The sequence below is a fragment of the Python bivittatus genome, unplaced genomic scaffold (assembly GCF_059951505.1).
Source record: "Python bivittatus isolate LINGU-HERP-01145 unplaced genomic scaffold, Pbiv_v1 ctg000020_np1212, whole genome shotgun sequence".
Classification (NCBI taxonomy): domain Eukaryota; kingdom Metazoa; phylum Chordata; class Lepidosauria; order Squamata; family Pythonidae; genus Python; species Python bivittatus.
This window is the reverse complement of record NW_028277030.1, coordinates 84,297,501-84,315,380: the sequence shown is the minus strand read 5'-3', so window position 1 is coordinate 84,315,380 and position 17,880 is coordinate 84,297,501. Positions and strand designations below refer to the sequence as shown.

Sequence of the window (17,880 nt, the reverse complement as noted above, 5' to 3'; positions counted from 1 at the left end):
AGTATCTGAAGGGCCACAGTTTCTTTATCTTCACATTTAAAACAGTAGGTTTTTAGCTTTTTACATTTTAAATAAGGGTGTAGAATTTGAACTGTGGAATGTGATTGGCTGATTGGCCTTAGGAAATGAGGGGAGGCATCTATAATGTTCTAAGTTCACTAGTATTTAGTGCTATAAAGTTATACATTTAATGTATAATATTATATATTGAGAACCCCCTTAATCAAAAATCAGATTGGCCCTAACTTCCTGAGGAGGAGTCACTGCTTATTATTTATTTATTTTATTTTTTAAATGAATTTATGCAGCCACCCATCTACCAAAAGAAACTATGGGCGATGAACAAAATAAAACACAACTCAGTAGAACAACCATTTAAAACAATGTACTACACTGAGGCCCTCATAAAGATTCACATCTATTCACAGCCACTCCATGCCAGCTCTATCAACATCCTGGCCCCAGTGCCTGGGGAAAAAGCCACTTTCCTGAAGGCCAGAAGGGTTGGGGCTATCCTTATCTCTCTGTGAGGGAGGCTGTTCCCATAAGGCAGATACCATGACAGAGAAGGGATACTTCCGTGGCCCCACCAGGCAACACTGATTCACCAAGGGGACCTGCAGCATGCGCACCCTGCCAGTTCTAGTAGGATGGACAGAAACCATTGGTGATAGGTTGGTACTGCAGGTAACCTGGCCCCATCCCATGTAGGGTTTTAAAGGTGACAACCACTACCTTGAACTGCATCTGGAAACTTACTAGGAGCCAATGTAACTCATACAGCAGTGGTATTAAATGAGCATACTGAGGTGTACCCACTACTGCCCATACTGTTGCATTCTGGACCAGCTGCAGCTTCTGAATGCTCTTCAAGGGGAGTTCCCTGTAGAACACATTGCAGTAGTCCAACTGCGAGGTGGCTAAGACATGAGTGACCATGAGCAATCCCCCCTGATCTAGGAAAGGGTGCATCTGGTGCACAAAATGTATTTGTGCAAAGGCCCTCCTGGCCACAGCTGCCACCTGCTCTTCAAGCAGTAGTTGAGAGTCCAGCTAGATTGCACACTAGCTCTGATTGGGAAAGTGTCACCCCAAACAGAGTTAAAAATGTCAAATCTCCAGATACGGGGGACCCTAAAGCCCATCGCCACTTGGTCTTGTCAGTGTTGACCCAAAGCCATTTTCCCCCCATCCAGACCTGTGTAGCCTCCAAGCACTGGGAAAGCATCTTGACAGCTTCACTTAAGCAGCCTGGGGCAGAAAGTACAACTGAGTATGATCAGCATACTGACGGTACGGAACTCTGTGCTGACAGATAACCTCTCCCAGTGGTTTCATGTAGCTGTTAAATAGGAGTAGGAAGAGAGTTGAGCCCTGTGGCACCTCACAAAGCAGAGGCCTAGTGATGGTGGGGCCTCTCCCCCCCACCAACATTGACTGGAACTGGCCAAACAGGTCTAGATAATCCACTTTTTCTAGAGCCTTTTGAAACTGTAGGTCTACCATCTTCTCAACAACCTTCCCAAGAAATGAAAGGTTGGAGACTAGATGAAAATTTTCCATTACTGCTGGTCTAGTGATGATCTCTTGAGGAGGGGATGGACTACTGCCTCCTTCAAGGCAGGTGGAAATGTCCCAGTTACATGTCACCTTCCAGGAGGATGTGATCAGCCAGGAGGGAAAGGAATCTAACATGCAGGTGGCAGAACTCAATCCAAGCACCCTGTCCACTTCCGCAGGAGTAATTGGGTCAGATTCAACCCTGGTAACCAGACAAGAACCAGTACAGCCAAAGTCAAACTCTGAGCAGATCCAAGTGACTTTATCCAACAGATGCTTTGCATAATCCTCATAGCAATCCCACAAAGGTTCTCCTGATCCCTACTTACCAGGAAGAGACTGAGACACCTGAAACAGGGTTGCTGGGCAGCTGTGAATGCAATAAGGGCTGAGAAATAAGTATGTTTTGCCACTCTTACTGCCACAAGGTAGTCCTTAATACAGGCTCATACCCATGTTTGGTTGGTCTTCTTTATCTTCCTCCAGTGGTGCTCTAGGCCTCTCTCATTGCTTCATCTCCTGGAGCTGCTCCAAACACCAAGGGGTCTTCTGGGATCCATGTGGACAAAAAGACTACATAGGTGCAATCTGATCCAAGGCCACCATTGCCTATTCATTCCAAGTGGCGACTAAGGCCTCAGTTGAACTGTGGACCAGAGCTTCAGGAACTACCCCAATCTAGTTTGGAACCCCACCATGTCCATCAGGTACCTGGGGTGGATTAATCAAACTGATTCCTGGGGGTACCCCAATCAAGCAGTTACGGAGTAACTGATAAAGTTACTCTGAGTTTCTCAATTATGTTTCTCAGAACATATATTTCCTCTTTTAGTAGAAGATAATTTATCGTTGAATGATAAATAGTTGTCCCCTTTATGCACCATTTCTTTTACTAGGATTTTATTATGATGGGAATAATGGGTCAGGTTTGATTCTTAATTTTGGATTGTCTTGATTATGCCAGATAAAGTCATATGCATATCAAGACTGGTGATATTTAAACTCCATCAAAAGCATCTTGGAGCTACGTTTATAGGTAGTCAGGTTTATAGATAACACCATATTATCCTGGGTGGTGAAAACCAAAACTGGCTGTGATGAATTCCAAAATATTTCTCCAAACTTGTCTGTGGGTAACAAAGTGACAGATGCAGTTTTTTTTTTTAAACTTAAGAATGAAATAATGCACATTTTGTTTGCAGTGACATTGGAGGGTAGAAGAGACATTGGAGGGTAGAAGAAGTGGTTACTTAGTTCTAACTGCAATTCTTCAAATGGTCATCTGTGAATTCAAACAACCCACCCTCCTACCTTGCTTGCTCTCAGGTGACCTCACTGACCTTTCTTGCTTCCTAATTTCAGGCAGCAAAAGCAGACTGTCCTCAGGAAAAAAAGCAGGTCTACTCATGAATCAAAGTTTGATTCTCAATCCATTCTGCAGTTTCTACAGATCTCTTTCTCAAATCCACTTTGCCATCTTTGAGAGCCTGATTATAATAAAGGTTCACCACTATGAGACTGACCAGTCTTGGAATGAATGCCAAGATCCCAAGAAGATCTCTTGGGATCATAACTGAGGCCATATTCTCTAGCCTGGCAAGATCACCACTGGGCAGCAGGACAGTGATAGGCTGAAAGAATCCCCAACATCCTTGGTGTTCACCATCAGATAAAATGGTATCCTCCTTCAAGTCATGCTTGAATCTTAGTAAGTTCATGGTCATGCCCATAAAGTTTTCTTGGCAACAATATGAAAGGGATTTCCCATTCCATTTTCCATGATGTTTTTTGGTATCCCATCTAGCCCTTAATTCTGTTTTTATCTTGTCTCCCACCCAAACACCAGTTTTGACCTACATAATTTTTCAGGATCAGTTAATGGTTTACCACCTAGCTGGGCTTTTATTACCAGATGCACATACTGAAAATTACTACTGTGGTAGATGGGAAATCTGGAGCAGGAGGAATCCCTGTAAGTTTAAAGCAAGTCCTGAAGCATGTGCTGATGTGATACAAAGTAACCTTGTAATTACGGATCAGTATGATGCATTTCCTTTCAATTTCAGTTATGTAAAATGAGTGAGCCATCTCATCATAAACTCACATAAGACAGAGAGGTTATTCTAGACTGATCTGGTATTTGGCTGCAACATTGTAAGGCCTAACTGCAGGTGGGAAAGCCACCAGAGACTTCCTGGAGCATGCTGAGGAAACAATTATAATATAGCTTACCCTCTTCATAGTCCAGTGTTTTTGCCAAAGCTCTATCTTCCCTTGCCTATGGTCATATTGCCAGGGGCAGTGAATTTCTCTTTAATCCTTCACAGATTCAATAATATCACTTATTAAATATCCCACATTAGTCCTTGTCAGTAATACCTGCGTTCTGAAAATATTAGGCCTCCTAGCATATTTTTACCAAGTATGTGATTATGCTACTTTTGGAAAAAATATCAGCTAGCCGCACTTCAGGCAGTATGGTGGAGTGTTAGAGGGCTGGACTGGGAAAACTCAGTATCCACTTGACCATGAAGCTCACTGCGTGTCTTCAGGCCAGGTACTTTCTTTTGGCCTAGTTGGTTGTTAGGATTAAATGTGGGTGATCTCATTTTTAGAAACCTTGAAACAGAGGCCCAGCAAAGTCTAACAAACATCACATACACCTTTAACTGTCCCCGCCTCTGTGTTCACAGCTCAGTTCTTGTGCTGTTAAGAAAGAACCTTCATTGACTAGAAGAGAATGCTTACTCTGAAAATCAGACACTTTCCAAAGTGATGGCATCAGATACCAGTGGGCCCCTTTGGCTGACCTTGCCAGGCTTCTGCTCAATAGCTTCTTATCTATCTAAACATCATATAATTTCCTTTTATTAAAATGGAGCCACTGCAGCTGGCTGGTCTAGCTTGTATTTGATTTGTCAGGGTATGATTTAGCAGTAGTTTTTCCTTACTAAAAATATTTTTCCTACTGTCTGACACTTGGTTGTGTAGAAAGAAACAGGGGAAAAGTAGAAGGCAAGTTCTCATTTTACAGTTTTGTACAAGCTCAGCAAGTGAAAGAGTATTAATTCCCATTATTTTAAAAAAACTGAGTTGAAATGTATTGAAAATATTAGAAGTATGGATTAATTTAAAAACAGTCACTTATTGATTTAAAAAAATACTTATTTGAAAATTAGGGGCATGAAAGCTGTTCTAATTGATTAAATGTTGACAATAACCATTGGAAAGAAGGAAAAATCTCAAAGCAGTGACATTCTGAGGTAATATTGGAACTGTGAAGTCCTTTGGATTTGAAGGTAAAAAGATGCTTGGGATCACAGCTGCTGTACAGTCCTTGGAAAAAATGCACTTGGTTTAAGGAGTTGAAGATGAGTGGCATGTTTATATTTCTGTGTTCTGAAGCATCTTTATACCATCCATCTGAAGCATTGTACAGCCTGAAACAATAGTAAGTTGCTAGGGCTAATGTTAATAGTGTTCTGGAAATGAATGCCAATGGGTCAAGGCTAGTGAAAAGAGCTTTTAAAAGTTTTCTTTTAGCAAATAACTACTACTGGCAAATGAAACAAACTAATAGGTACATCACCTTCGGAATTTAATGTTGCAGTTAAATGTAGAAAGCTAGAAGTGAGCTAGAGGATTAAACAATGGAGCTGTGATGGAGAAAGATAAAGTTTGTTTCTCCAGACCTATGCAGAGTTAAGACAATGAAGACTGTAGTTTATAATTTAGACCAAAGATTACATATAATCACAACAGTGACAAAAAAAAATTTTTTTTGAAGGTTTCCGTTGCCATCTCCTAAATCAAACATTTTCTTGGAAAGAAGTATTAAGTTTCCTTGTAATCTTGCTTCTTAAAGGTTTATATTCCCCATCTTTATGGCACTTTTCTATTCTCCTTTGAAAATAGTGAAATTGTAAAGTCTGGAAATAAGTAAAATGCCATTTAATAAATAAGAAAAATATTATTAATTAAATATTAGAAATTAAAGTTTTCACATTTGCAATTGCAACACTTTCTTGAGTTGCCAGCTAGTGCAATCCTTAACATTATATTTTGTTAAATTTGTTATTTAGCAAACTCCTGTTTAATGACTGCCTTAAAATTTAATTCAAATAGATTTTGTCTACCAAACAACAATAACCTCTAGTATCCTTCTGAAATTTTGCTGGCTTTTTGCTTAGAGAGGTATGTATGAAATATGCCATTTTCACATAATCTACCCCAGAAAAAAACAGGAAGTGAATCACTTCCCTTTTGCAAAATTGACTCCATTACACAAGCATCAGTTTTACTATCCTTCTGAAATTTAGAAGTTTTCCCAGGTACTGACACATCTGTACTAAACATAATTTTCAGAATAGAAATATGCTAATCCTTTCTTTGAAGCTCTGAAGATATTGTTCTTGCAAGCAACTCCTGAATCTATCAATCTTAAATTTGATAGTGTTGATTCCACCTCCCCCAAGACTATTTTAGTTGCAAATAGAAAATTATTCATAATTTCTGTAAAAGCAAAAGCTAGGACATATATAATAACCACATCCTGTAGAGTTAATCCAGATATAATAAAATGGTTTTGGAGATGGGGACATATGTTGATTTCCAGTGAATTAGTAGGAGGCCCAGATTTCCAAATGACAAATCAGATCTGGATCCTACGGTGATATCATTGTTAAGTGGATTGTTTTGATGAACTGCTGAATTGGGTCTGAAGCAAATCCTGTAACTGGAGCATTTTATTACTGTTTATTTTGTTCCTGCTCCACATATTTATATGTTACCTATCTTCCAAAGTGCTCAGAATCACATGTGCATAAGGAATTATTCAGTGCTCTCCTCAGAACAACTCTGATATTCTGAGAGATAGTGCCTTTCCTAAGGCCATTCTCAAACTGAACTGGAATGTGATTTAAGACCGAGAATTTGAATTATGATCATGTCTCCTATGTGCTATTCCAATGGCAGACAAAAAGTAGATTGGGAAAATTTCCCAACTGCCATTTGTCCCACTCCAGAAACAACTAATAAGGATAGATGATGATTAGATGAAGCCATACATGCATTGTTCTCTTGATAACTTGAAGTTATTTACTTGATTTCAAACAAAGCACATACCTGGCTGTAATAAGGCTGTGCAAAGCGTTTCAGAAAGAGCACTTCTCAGTGCACCTATCTTTGAAGTGTTAAAGCAGCCACTTTCTCCAGAAGGTTTGGCAAATCTTCAAGGATTTTCACCAGCTTTTTGCAGATGGGTGGTTGCAACAGCAGAAGTGTTGGCTGTATATGCACAAACACATGGAAATAGTTGGGTTTAAAGAAGTTGGGTCTACATTCTGGAGACTGTTTGCTTTGCAGAACAATGATTCAGTTGCACAACAGATTTTGGCAAAGTTCCGCTTTTAAACACTTTGCACAACTCTAGTTATTAATGGTTGACAGACACAGATTTTTTTTCTCATAGCTATTATTATTGTTATTAGATTTTTATCCTATGTATATATCTCTCTAGGTGGTGAACATGTCTAATACTCTTGCCTCCTACTTTTCCCCACAACAACAACCCTATGAAATGTGTTGGGCTGGGAAAGAGAGTGACTGGCTCAGAGTCACCCAGCTGGTTTTCATGCCTAAGGGAGTCTAGAACTCAAGTCTCCTGGTTTCTAGGCCAGCACCTTAATCACTACATCAGACTGGGTTTCTAGTAATGTTTTAGGCAGTTTAGCATTTTTGCTACAATGCATTCCTCTACACTTAAATGAGTAACAACAATAGCAACAAAAATGACTTGAAAAGGATATTACAAAATTAGTTTGTTGTGGTTTTGAATTCTAATGCTTTGAGCAAAGAAAGGATTCATTTAACGGAATTAGTATCTAATCCATGCAAAATAATGTAAACGCATGTCTGCATACCTTCAAAAACTACTACAGAAATGCAGTTCCTTATTGATGGAATCTTGTTTTGATGGGATGTAGGAAACCATTCTGCTGTCATTCACCCTTCTTAAATAGAGAGTACAAAAAAAGGGCAGTGGCTGTTGTCCTGGGTAATAAGCAGGAATTCCCATTTTATGGGTACATCAAAATAAAAATGTCTCTTTTCAAAAAATTGCAATAGCCACATAAAGCTGAGCCTTGCATCCACATAATAAACTAAGTACGGGTAGTCCTCGACTTATGACCATTCATTCAGCAACCATTCAAAGTTACAAACTTGCTGAAAACAGTGTCTTGTGACCGGTGCCCGAAGTTATGGCTGTTGCAGCACACCCACAGTCATGTGATCAAAATTCTGGCACTTGGCAATCTGCCTGCACTTATGACTACAAGGGTGGTTCAACTCTCCCTACCTATCTCCCCCCCATCTATGTCCTCTTGGCCTCCTGCTGCCTTGCACTCTGCCGCCCCAGCTGACCTTTGCCATCTTCTTGCTCCAAAAAGCCCAGGTTTTTTTTGCAGTGTGAAGTAAAAGCCCAGCCCAGCCCCACCTAGGTGCTTTTTGCAAAGGCGCTTTTTGCAAAGAGGCTTTTTGGAGCACGAAGACGGCAAAGGTCAGCTGGGGTGGCGGAGTGCAGGGTGGTGAGGGTGACTGGGCTGGGGTGGCTGTGGCTTCCTGGGGTGTGGCAAGCAGCCCCAGAACTATGCGGTTCTGGGGTTGCTTGCTGCCCCACAAAGCAGGGTGCAGGGTGGCCAAAAGGGCAGAGATGGGGGGAAGATAGATGGGTGGGGGAAGATGGATGTAGTCCCTTACCTTACTGAGGCTGAGGGCTAGGAGGGACCAAGCCTGGAATGGCTTGGATTGGGGTGTGTACTTGCTTAACGACACACGATTCTTGGTAAACGATGGCAACCAGGACTGCTGTGATTGTGGTCGCTAAGTGATGTGGTCGCGTGATCTCTCACTTTATGACCACATCACTTAGCAATGGAAATTCTGGTCCCAATTGTGGTCATAAGTCGAGGATTACCTGTAAATGGACTTAGTGGGATTGATTTCTCAGAATGTACATATAGAATTATCTATGGCAAAGAAACACATCTTTGGAATCCCATCTATAGCACTTAAAATGGTATAACAGTGAAATGTAATGCACAACAAAGACATTTTCTGTCCCAAATTTATTTGCAATGGGAGCTCAAGAGGGGTCAAATGATGAAAACAGCATCATGATGCAAGCTTCACCCCATTTTGAATGTGTGTCATGATGTTGCACACCAGAAGGGCAGAGCTTGTGGTATGATATCACTTACATCATTTGATGAAAATGCTGGATTTTGCAATGCCAATATATTTTGTTTTTAAAAATGTATTGGTGTTGCCTGGGTTTTCTGAGATACAAAAGTAATTTAAAAAAATCAGAATTTAAAGGTGCTAGACTTCACACAAATTAAGCTTTTTGATCTTGGCTTTTGAGATCTTGGCTTTTGAGACATTAACTTTTTATTCAAGAATGGGCTTACTTGGCAGAAGGCTCACATGTATAACACAGCTATATTACTTTAAAAAAAAAAAAAAAGTTGTAGACACGATCGGCCTGCTTTGGTACATCAGAGAAAGTCTATACTATCACTCTGTGCCCCAGGATTTAAATTCCAGGCCTCTTTCTCCTGCCTTTTGAAGTCCCTGGATATTTAGATGTAGTTTTGCTGGGCCCCTGATCTATGTTGATATTGTTACGTAGCTTGAATCATTGGTTCCTGCCCTCCTGGATTCATTTCTTGCCCAGGCTGAAGCTGGAGCCATGTGATCATTTTGGAAGACCTTTAAAACAAGTCAAATAAGCATATTGCTATCAGATCTAAACTGCAACTCTAATTCTACCAAAAATTCTGAAGGCCAGACTTTTGCATTCTAGATCTAATAGACGTAACCAAAACATACACGAGTTTTGCTTTTCTAATACTGAGTTTCTTTTTCTTTCTTTTTTTAAAATCCTTTTATCTTTTGTGTTCTTGTACACTTGAGAGTTTTTATTGATTATTAAACCTACAGCTTATGCTAGTTATATTTAAAGTAAATTGGTTTACTTTTTATGATTCTTAACAGATACTATACAGTGGATAATGGTGCAAATGGACATTGAATGGGCACAGATGTTTTAATAGGTTGTTGAACTTAGAATTATTATTTTAAGAATCTTAAGAGAACAATTGCACATTTCATTAAGTATGGGCCTTCTGCTGCAAATAAAAATTGTGCCTTGATTTCTTCTTATTATTCTGTAATATTTTGGGGAATGTACCATGCCTACAGTCACAGCATTATGAATATCCTTGTGCTAACCTCCTAAATCCAGATGTTGCTGTAGGAGCAGGAAAATGTGTGAGCTTGTGACATCAAGTGTTGGAGATGTGCCATGCTAATGTCAGAGAGAGGAGGAAAAAATTAAACATAACTTTTTAAAAATAAATTTCCAGTGTTTACTGAGAGAGTCTTTGCTGCCTTACATAAATTCTTGTCGTTTCCATAATTTTGCAGAGATACAAGAAATGGTACAGATTTATTCATACTGCTTTTATAGGCTGCAGAGTTAAGATTTTATGGGGCTTGCTGCTATGTTTTTATAGAAGTGAAGTTTTCCACTGATAGCATGAGTTTTGCTAATATTAACCGATATGTTTGTAATTCTTTTTCTGATAAGCTTAAGAGGTGCAAGGAAGCACATAGTTACTGAAATTCAAGGCCTCCTTTTACTTATACAAGTCTTGTCAGGCTATGTTATGTGTTTTTTCCCCTTCACAGTTATTTATTTATTAAACATATTATATGTCACCACAATCAAAGGAGACTCTTATGTAACCCTCTGAGAGTCTCTATTGATTGCGGTGACATAGAAATGTTTAATAAACAAATAAATAATACAGATACAGATGAAAACATCCCTAATAGGAATAAAATAATGACAAAAACAAAAACAAAACCCAAAACTACAAATAAAATAAATAACAATAAAGATGGCAACATTCACATCAGTGGAAAGCTCTCGCTCTCTCTCTTTTTACAAACATACACACAATCACTTAAGGGCAAAGAAATTCTTTCCACAAATGGTGATATTACCACTTCTGTATATGATTAGATCACGTACTGTCTGGAGACTGTGAGGATCTGGATGGGGTGAAACAAGCTTAGATTAAATCCTACCAAGATAGAGTTACTAGTGATCAATAGACATCTGGGCAATAAGTAATATCAATTCCATTAGTTACTCTGGATGGGGTCATGCTCCTCCCAAAAGATGTGGTTGTGATTTGGGAACCCACCAGGGCTTAAACAGCAGGTGGAAGCTGTGTCTGGAGGGTTCTTTGGCCAGCTCCAGCTAGTGAACCAGTCATGACCCTAGCTGGACCAGGATGTCCTAATCACAGTGATTCATGCTGCCTTCACCACTCATTTGGACTACTGCAATGTGTTGTTTGTGGGGCTACCTTTGTAGACAGCCCAGAAGTTGCAGCTTGTACTAACTGCCCCAAAAGGACAGTCCCACCAATACAGGATTACTCCCCTTGTGAGGTCTGTGGATGTGGGTGAGATGGCAGGCCTTCCCTGGAATAGCCCCCACCTTATGGAATATCTACCCCAAGAAATGCATGCATCTCTGCCTTGTTACAATTTCATCATCAGGACAAAGCTGTTTCATTTCAAAGCACGTTTGGTCCCAGCTGACTGACTAGGACACCTATCTTGCCTTTTATCTTTGCTTTCTGTGGTTATTTTTTGTTTTTGGTACTGTTCTGGATTTAGCTATTTATTATGTTCTTTTATTTTTGTTTTCTGTTGCCTCCCAGTGTCCTTTGAGGATAGAATGAGTTTTAGGTCCTGTAAATCAATCAACCAGCCAGCCAATAACTACACATTATTATGACTCCTTCTCTGTGCTGGCCTCTATCTAAATTCAGAACTGCTTGAAGGTATCTCTGTGTTGTGTCTTGACCTCGAATACAAAAACATTCCAAAAAACTGGATAGCTTTCAGGCCAGTCAGTAACCCAATAGTTTCTTATTAGACCAATTTCTGCTTAGAGCTTAATAGTTCCATGTGCCAGGTAGGTCTTCTGCTGTTGTGCCATGGCCCCTTATGCTTTCTCTAGGCTCCTCTCTATGTATCCACATGTACAAACTCGATGTGTCTGAATTCACAGCCCTCACCTGCGCTATTAGAGCAGCCTACACAACCCTGTCTCCCACACTCTGCTTGTGGCAGCAAGTATAGTAAGTGTAACAGGCAGAGTGAAGAGGCCAGTATGGAAGGGTGTCTCTTTAAAGAACAGTACAAACTGTTCTGGGTTCAAGAAGCAGGCTCCTCTCAAAACTCCAAGCAGGATTCCTCCAGACCAATTCTTTTTAAATAGCCTGGTGCTTTTCTTTCTGGGGCTCCTTTTTTAAAATATATATTTTATTAAAGACTTTTAAAAAGGAAGATAAAAACTAATAAAAACTAATATAAAGTAAGAAAAAGGGAAAAAAAGAAATCAAAGAGGAAGCTAAAAGTGCAAGAAAGAAAAAAAGTAAAAGAAAAATAGAAAAGAAAGAACAAAACAAAAAAGAAGTAGCTTCCTATCTTCTTATAGAAGTTGTAAGTTCAATCATAAATTTACCTTTTACTCTATGGTTGCAACATAACTCCTTTCTATAATCTATCCTGTCTAATCATCAGAACCATAAATCATAAGTTCATTTTTTTTCTGTTTTCTGCAAAAAGTTCATAAAAGGTTTCCAGTCATCAATAAACATAGATATTATCTTTCTCTGATCAAAGAAGTCAATTTAGTCATGTCAGCAAGTTCCATCATCTTCACCAACCATTCCTCCATTGTGGGTAGTATCGAATCTTTCCATCTATGTGTATATAATAATCTTGCTGCAGTTATCATCTACAAAAACAAAATTACATGACTTTTTTCCAGCTGTTTATCCATTGATCCCAAAAGAAAAACCTCTAGTCTTAATTGTATATTAATCTTTAAAATCCTCTGAATCGGTGTGTATTTGAATCCAGAATTTTCTAGCCCTTTTACATGCCCACCAAATATGATAAAATGTCCCTTCTTCTTGTTCACATTTCCAACATAAATTTGAAGTGTCTTCATACATTCAACAATTTCTCTGGTGACATATACCAATGGTACATCGTTTTATAAAAATTCTCTTTCAGATTATAACATAGTGTAAATTTCAATCCTTTCAATCACATATTTTCCCATTGCTCCATCTGTATATTATAACCAAAATGTTTAGCCTACGTTATCATATATTCTTTCACTCGTTCTTCTGTTTCAAATTTCAGTAAAAGCGTATACATTTTAGCAATTACATGTTCAACATTTGTACATAATTCCATTTCAAACTCAGTCTTACAATGTTCAAAACCATAAATTCTTTTGTCTACTTTAAATCTTTCTAGTAATTGTAAATAAGAGAACCATTGACAACTATATCCCTCTGCCACCAGTTCTCTTGATTTTATTTTATATTCTCCTTGACAAAATTCAAGTATCTCATAATAAGTTAGCCATTTGTATTTGCCTATTATTTCTCATCTATAAAACGCTTCTTGTGCTAAGAGCCAGAAATATGTTTTCAGGAAGAAGTGGAAAACTCTGTGAAACAGTTTTGTCTTTAAGAAAAGACAAAAGACCAACAAAGAGGAAGTCAGTCCAATCTCCACGCTGCACCACATTACCACTGTTACAGAGAAGCAGTGCCACCTTTCCTCAGCCCCCCAAACCTCCCCAAAGAATGGGATTTGCAGCAGTCTCTCACTGCTAGATCTAATTGGTTGTGCTGATAGTGATGGGAGTAGGTGGTCATTAATAGTTCATTGTTTTGTAGCAGAAGAGGCTGTGTTACTCCACTGTTAGTTCTGGGCAGATCTTTTAATTTAAACTGGGGGCACTGAAATTCTGTGGGTAAATGAGGGCATTCTTTGTATGTAGCTTAGTATGCTTTTCAATGAATGTGAGAATTTTGCAGTCCTCTATGGGTTTCCTTAAAGACATTTATGTTATTTAGTTATTTATGTGTGTATTTGCCAGTTCCAATTACAAAATTACCAAGCCAAGCTGTGTTGGAAGACCTAAATTTGAAGTAACAATTTTTTTGCATTTTTTCCCTTTACATTCAGTTCCAAACTCTGCATTCCTTGCTTGAGAACTTTGCTGTCAAAACTGAATTAAAATTCGAGTTCCAAAATGATGATACTTTACTGTATATAAAAAGTATGTATATGTACACACACACATACATACTTTTTACACACACACACAATCTTTCATAGTATGGAATATTAACTGAGTCTGTGAACTGGGAAGTTCCTCATTCAAATCTCATCATTGTTCATTAGCTTGGGAGCTTTAAGTAAGATTATATACCCTATGAGAATAGGCAAACTGGTCCAATTTATATGGTTTCTGGAGGATATCTAACATTTATGAAATTCTTCAAATAGTTTGCAAACACAGTGATGATGGTAATGAACATTGCTCACATTGCTAATGTAAAAAAAAATGTTTATCTTCTATATACTCTCATTGAGAAGCAGTAGTTAAGGCATTATTGTAGTTAAGGAGTCATTGCAGTTAATTCTGTCCCCAGCAGAACCAATTAACACTTTTATATTCAGAGTGTTTTTTGTTTGTAAAAACATGTAACTTACTCCCTCTAGGCAATTTGCTGCACTTGTTTCCGATACATCTTTGAAAAATATTTGTATCATACCAGTAACAAAGGTAGGAATATTTTTGTGGTGAAATAAAATAAGAAAAATACAATATATCAAAGCTCATAAAGTTTTAAGAGAAATGCAAGCTGTTGTTTTGTAGTTAGTGTTTTGATAATAATACTTGATTTAATCTTAGTGATTGTGATCCTGTATTATTATGAATAACCAAGAACATGGACACCAGTGGGATATAAGTAAGGGTAAGAGAGACACTATCATAAAAAATGAAATTCTATCACATATATTAAATATTTTCTGCTTAAGTCTGTAATGTCTCTCAGGGTATAATTATTGCTTTTAACTTATTTGTCTATTTGATCAAATTAATACTCGCAGAGGGCTGCCTTTATTTGTTTCTGGTTTCTTCACTGTTTTAAAGTGATAGGCTTTATTTTCCTGCTATACAATATGCAGACATATACATAAATACTCTAGCAAATTTTAGTCTTGGGTAGACACATTCCCTGGTAAATGTATAAATTAGTTTGCAATATGAAGCAAATGTGATAGTTAAAGGAACATATCACTGAAAATCAGTCTGTAAAGAATGTGCTTTACTGAATTTTCTCAGGCTTTACATTTTGGCATAGGAATTACAGTTTTAGGAGGGGAGCCAACACTTTGCTGTAAGACAAATTATTCCTTATAACAAATCACATTTATCCTGCAGAATGCCAGGGTATTATCTCCTGTTTTTTTTTTCTTTTTACCAAGAGGAGAACAAAAATGCCAGTGCTATTGCTGTTTAAAGGAGGTGTTCAGTTATGTGTTCAGGGTCCTGCCATGTTACTTAACAAAACTGATTTGTTTCCTAGCTCCTCTCTGATTTTTGCAGTAAAAGTCTTCCTATATATTCTCTGTTGTTTTTTTCTTGTGCATTCAGGCTACAGCTCCTAAGTTTGGTTGTCTGTAGAGTCTGTGCATTATCATGGTTCCATTTTCTTCTTCCTTGTGACTTTTCCTTACATTTAACTGTATTTTTGAAGTTATAACCAGGGAATTATTGTTGAAGATGGAATTCATTTCATGTACTGTATGCATGAGCAAGAATCAATCCTGGTGCACAGATAAGCTTTGGGAAGTTTTGGGAATTACGTGTGAGTCTCTTGTCTGATGTTCTGAAATCCGTTGGGAGCTGCTTTTGAACCTGTTTCCCATAGAAGATGCCATGCAAGGTGGCAGCACCTAGCTACCTGGGCTGATATCAGTGAAGCTCAGCAGGATCAAACCCGGTTAATATTTATATAGGAGGCCACCAGGAAATCTGGGAAGTCAAAAAGCATCTCAGAACAAGGCAGTAGCAAATAGCGTTTTGTATTGTTGACCAAAAAAGCCCCCCCAAAAAAACAAAACAAAAAACAAACCAATATGGAGCATGTCCATATCATAACCAGGAGTTGAGCTTGACTTGGGAGGATTATACATTTATTTATTTATTTATTTAGTCCGGAGAAGCAGAACCAGCCATGCTGCACAAACATATAGCCATCCCTTATGGTTGGAGAACGCAATAGCTGCTGAATGTTATTCTTGACCTCTTTCCATTTTTGAACTGCAAAAAAACTACATTTAAACCATTCAGGATCCACAACTGCCCAAAGCTGCTGGGATTTGGGTGGCATATACATTTAATAAATTATTATTATTATTTTTAATGAATCTTAAGTTGCAATTTGGCCAACTCTGTTTGAATAGCGTTTTCCAGCTTTGTGTGTTATCACTAATCGTGATGTCGTCCCACTGACTGGATCTCAGTCAATTAAAATTTTAATTTAAAAAATGCCAAGATCTCCTGGAAATATTCCAGTGGATCTTGGCATTTTTTAAATTAAAAATTTGTTTTGTTTATTTTGTAAAAACTGGAGTTGGTCTGTATGTTATCACTCTTGTATTACTGCTTTTATTATCCTTAATCATTGAAGGAATTAGCTTTACAATTCTTTCTTTTCAATACAAAAATAGCAGTTTTGTGGTAAAGTACAAATCATACCTATATTTCTTCTTTTAAAACTTATTCTGCTAACAGGTGCTTTCTGTTTATCCTACTGTCTTGGGTTTTATTTTTAGTGGGACATTTTTGCCCTGTTTTTCTTAAGGGCAGTATGGTTCCTGTGACTACGTATTGCTGACTATCAAAGCTGCAGTTCATCCCACCATGTGCTTTCACTGTACAATATCCTGCTGTGATTGCAGACTCTTTTTTCCTCAGCTTTAGTTGCCTCTCAGAATCTGAAGTGCTTTCAACCTACTTGTGTGTATTATTGTGTCTTCAGTCTGTATGAACAGATAACAATATGTATAGGTTGTGAAAGGGGTGGGGATGAGCATCTGGCACTCTTATTCTTAGTTTTCTTTGATTTTTCTGTTATTTCCCTTTTTATATCTGTATCTGAAATTTATTTGGATACACATCATGTCAGAAATCAGTAACAGGTGACTTTTCAGTGCAATGTTTCATCGTACCTGTTTCTGGTTTAACATACTGTACTTTCTAAAATTGAGTTTGTTGATGTTTCAACGTAGATTTCTTCTTCCTTTTTGCTGTGGGAATTCCTTTGCTTGTCTAGCTAACCCAAATCCTGTTCTAATTCCTTCAAATCCTTTTTGTATGAAACAGGATCAGCTTCAGTTTGCTTAACCTTTAGGTTTCTCATTCATAATTATCCCTGAATAGTCTTTCACGTAGCATTCTGTTTGCTGGCTGTGTGTCTCATTCCACCTCTCTGTTTATCCCTTTTGAATTAAGGATGGTAAAGCCTTCCTTGAGATTTTCCTAACATAGTAGAGCTAATTTCTGAACGAGGATTTTGATAATTTTTTGTTACATTTCTCCTTAAAAATAATAATAGTATAAACAATAATGTTCTCTTTTGCAGGTTTGACAGATGAAAAAGTGAAGGCCTATCTTTCTCTTCACCCCCAGGTACTGGATGAATTTGTGTCAGAAAGCATCAGTGCTGAAACAGTGGAAAAATGGCTAAAAAGGAAACACAATATAGAGGAAGGTAAGTTCTTAATAACTTTGAGAACCTCTGAGCAAATGTTTGTTTATGATTGGACTGCACTTAGAATGTATTTATATCCTTAGTTCTGTAAATGTACAGATAAATAAGCCACATAATTACCTTTAAAAAATCGTATGCTTGTAAACCTGTTTAAAATTTATATATCACTGTTTGAGATAACTGTTCAAAATGCCAGCTGCAGCTCCTGGCACCTTCCTTAGAGCTGCAGCAGAGGAGAAGTAATGCTGCACTGAAGGTTTGCTGCCTTCATTATTCATTCATTATAGATGTCAGTGGAACCACACACGTTCTCCATATTGCAAATATTCCAGCAGCTGCAGCAGCCCTCTCTCGTTCTCTGAAGCTTGCTATTACTCTCCTTTTCCTGCTAAACTAGTGCAAAACTAGTTGACCCTTGTCTTTTGAGGGTGTAGGTTCAGGCTAAAGCTAAATTTGTTTTAATTTAATTTGCACACACAACTAATTAATATTAAATCTAGTTAGCATGATTATTCACCAAAATGTATTCAATAAGTGTGTCAGTTTCAATAATAATATTTAGAAGTCTCCAGGGCTTTCAGAGGCC

At 38.0% G+C, this 17,880-nt stretch overlaps 1 protein-coding gene across 3 annotated transcripts in view; it reads left to right on the top strand.

Moving 5' to 3' along the window:
- Positions 1-17,880, top strand: part of PDE10A (phosphodiesterase 10A) — a 140,283-nt gene that overhangs the window by 34,927 nt on the left and 87,476 nt on the right. For all 3 annotated transcript variants that reach the window (XM_088142912.1, XM_088142907.1, XM_088142916.1), the window contains exon 2: positions 17,166-17,294. In XM_088142912.1, the coding sequence (XP_087999038.1) occupies positions 17,166-17,294 (129 nt within the window). The remainder of the gene's footprint in view (positions 1-17,165; positions 17,295-17,880) is intronic.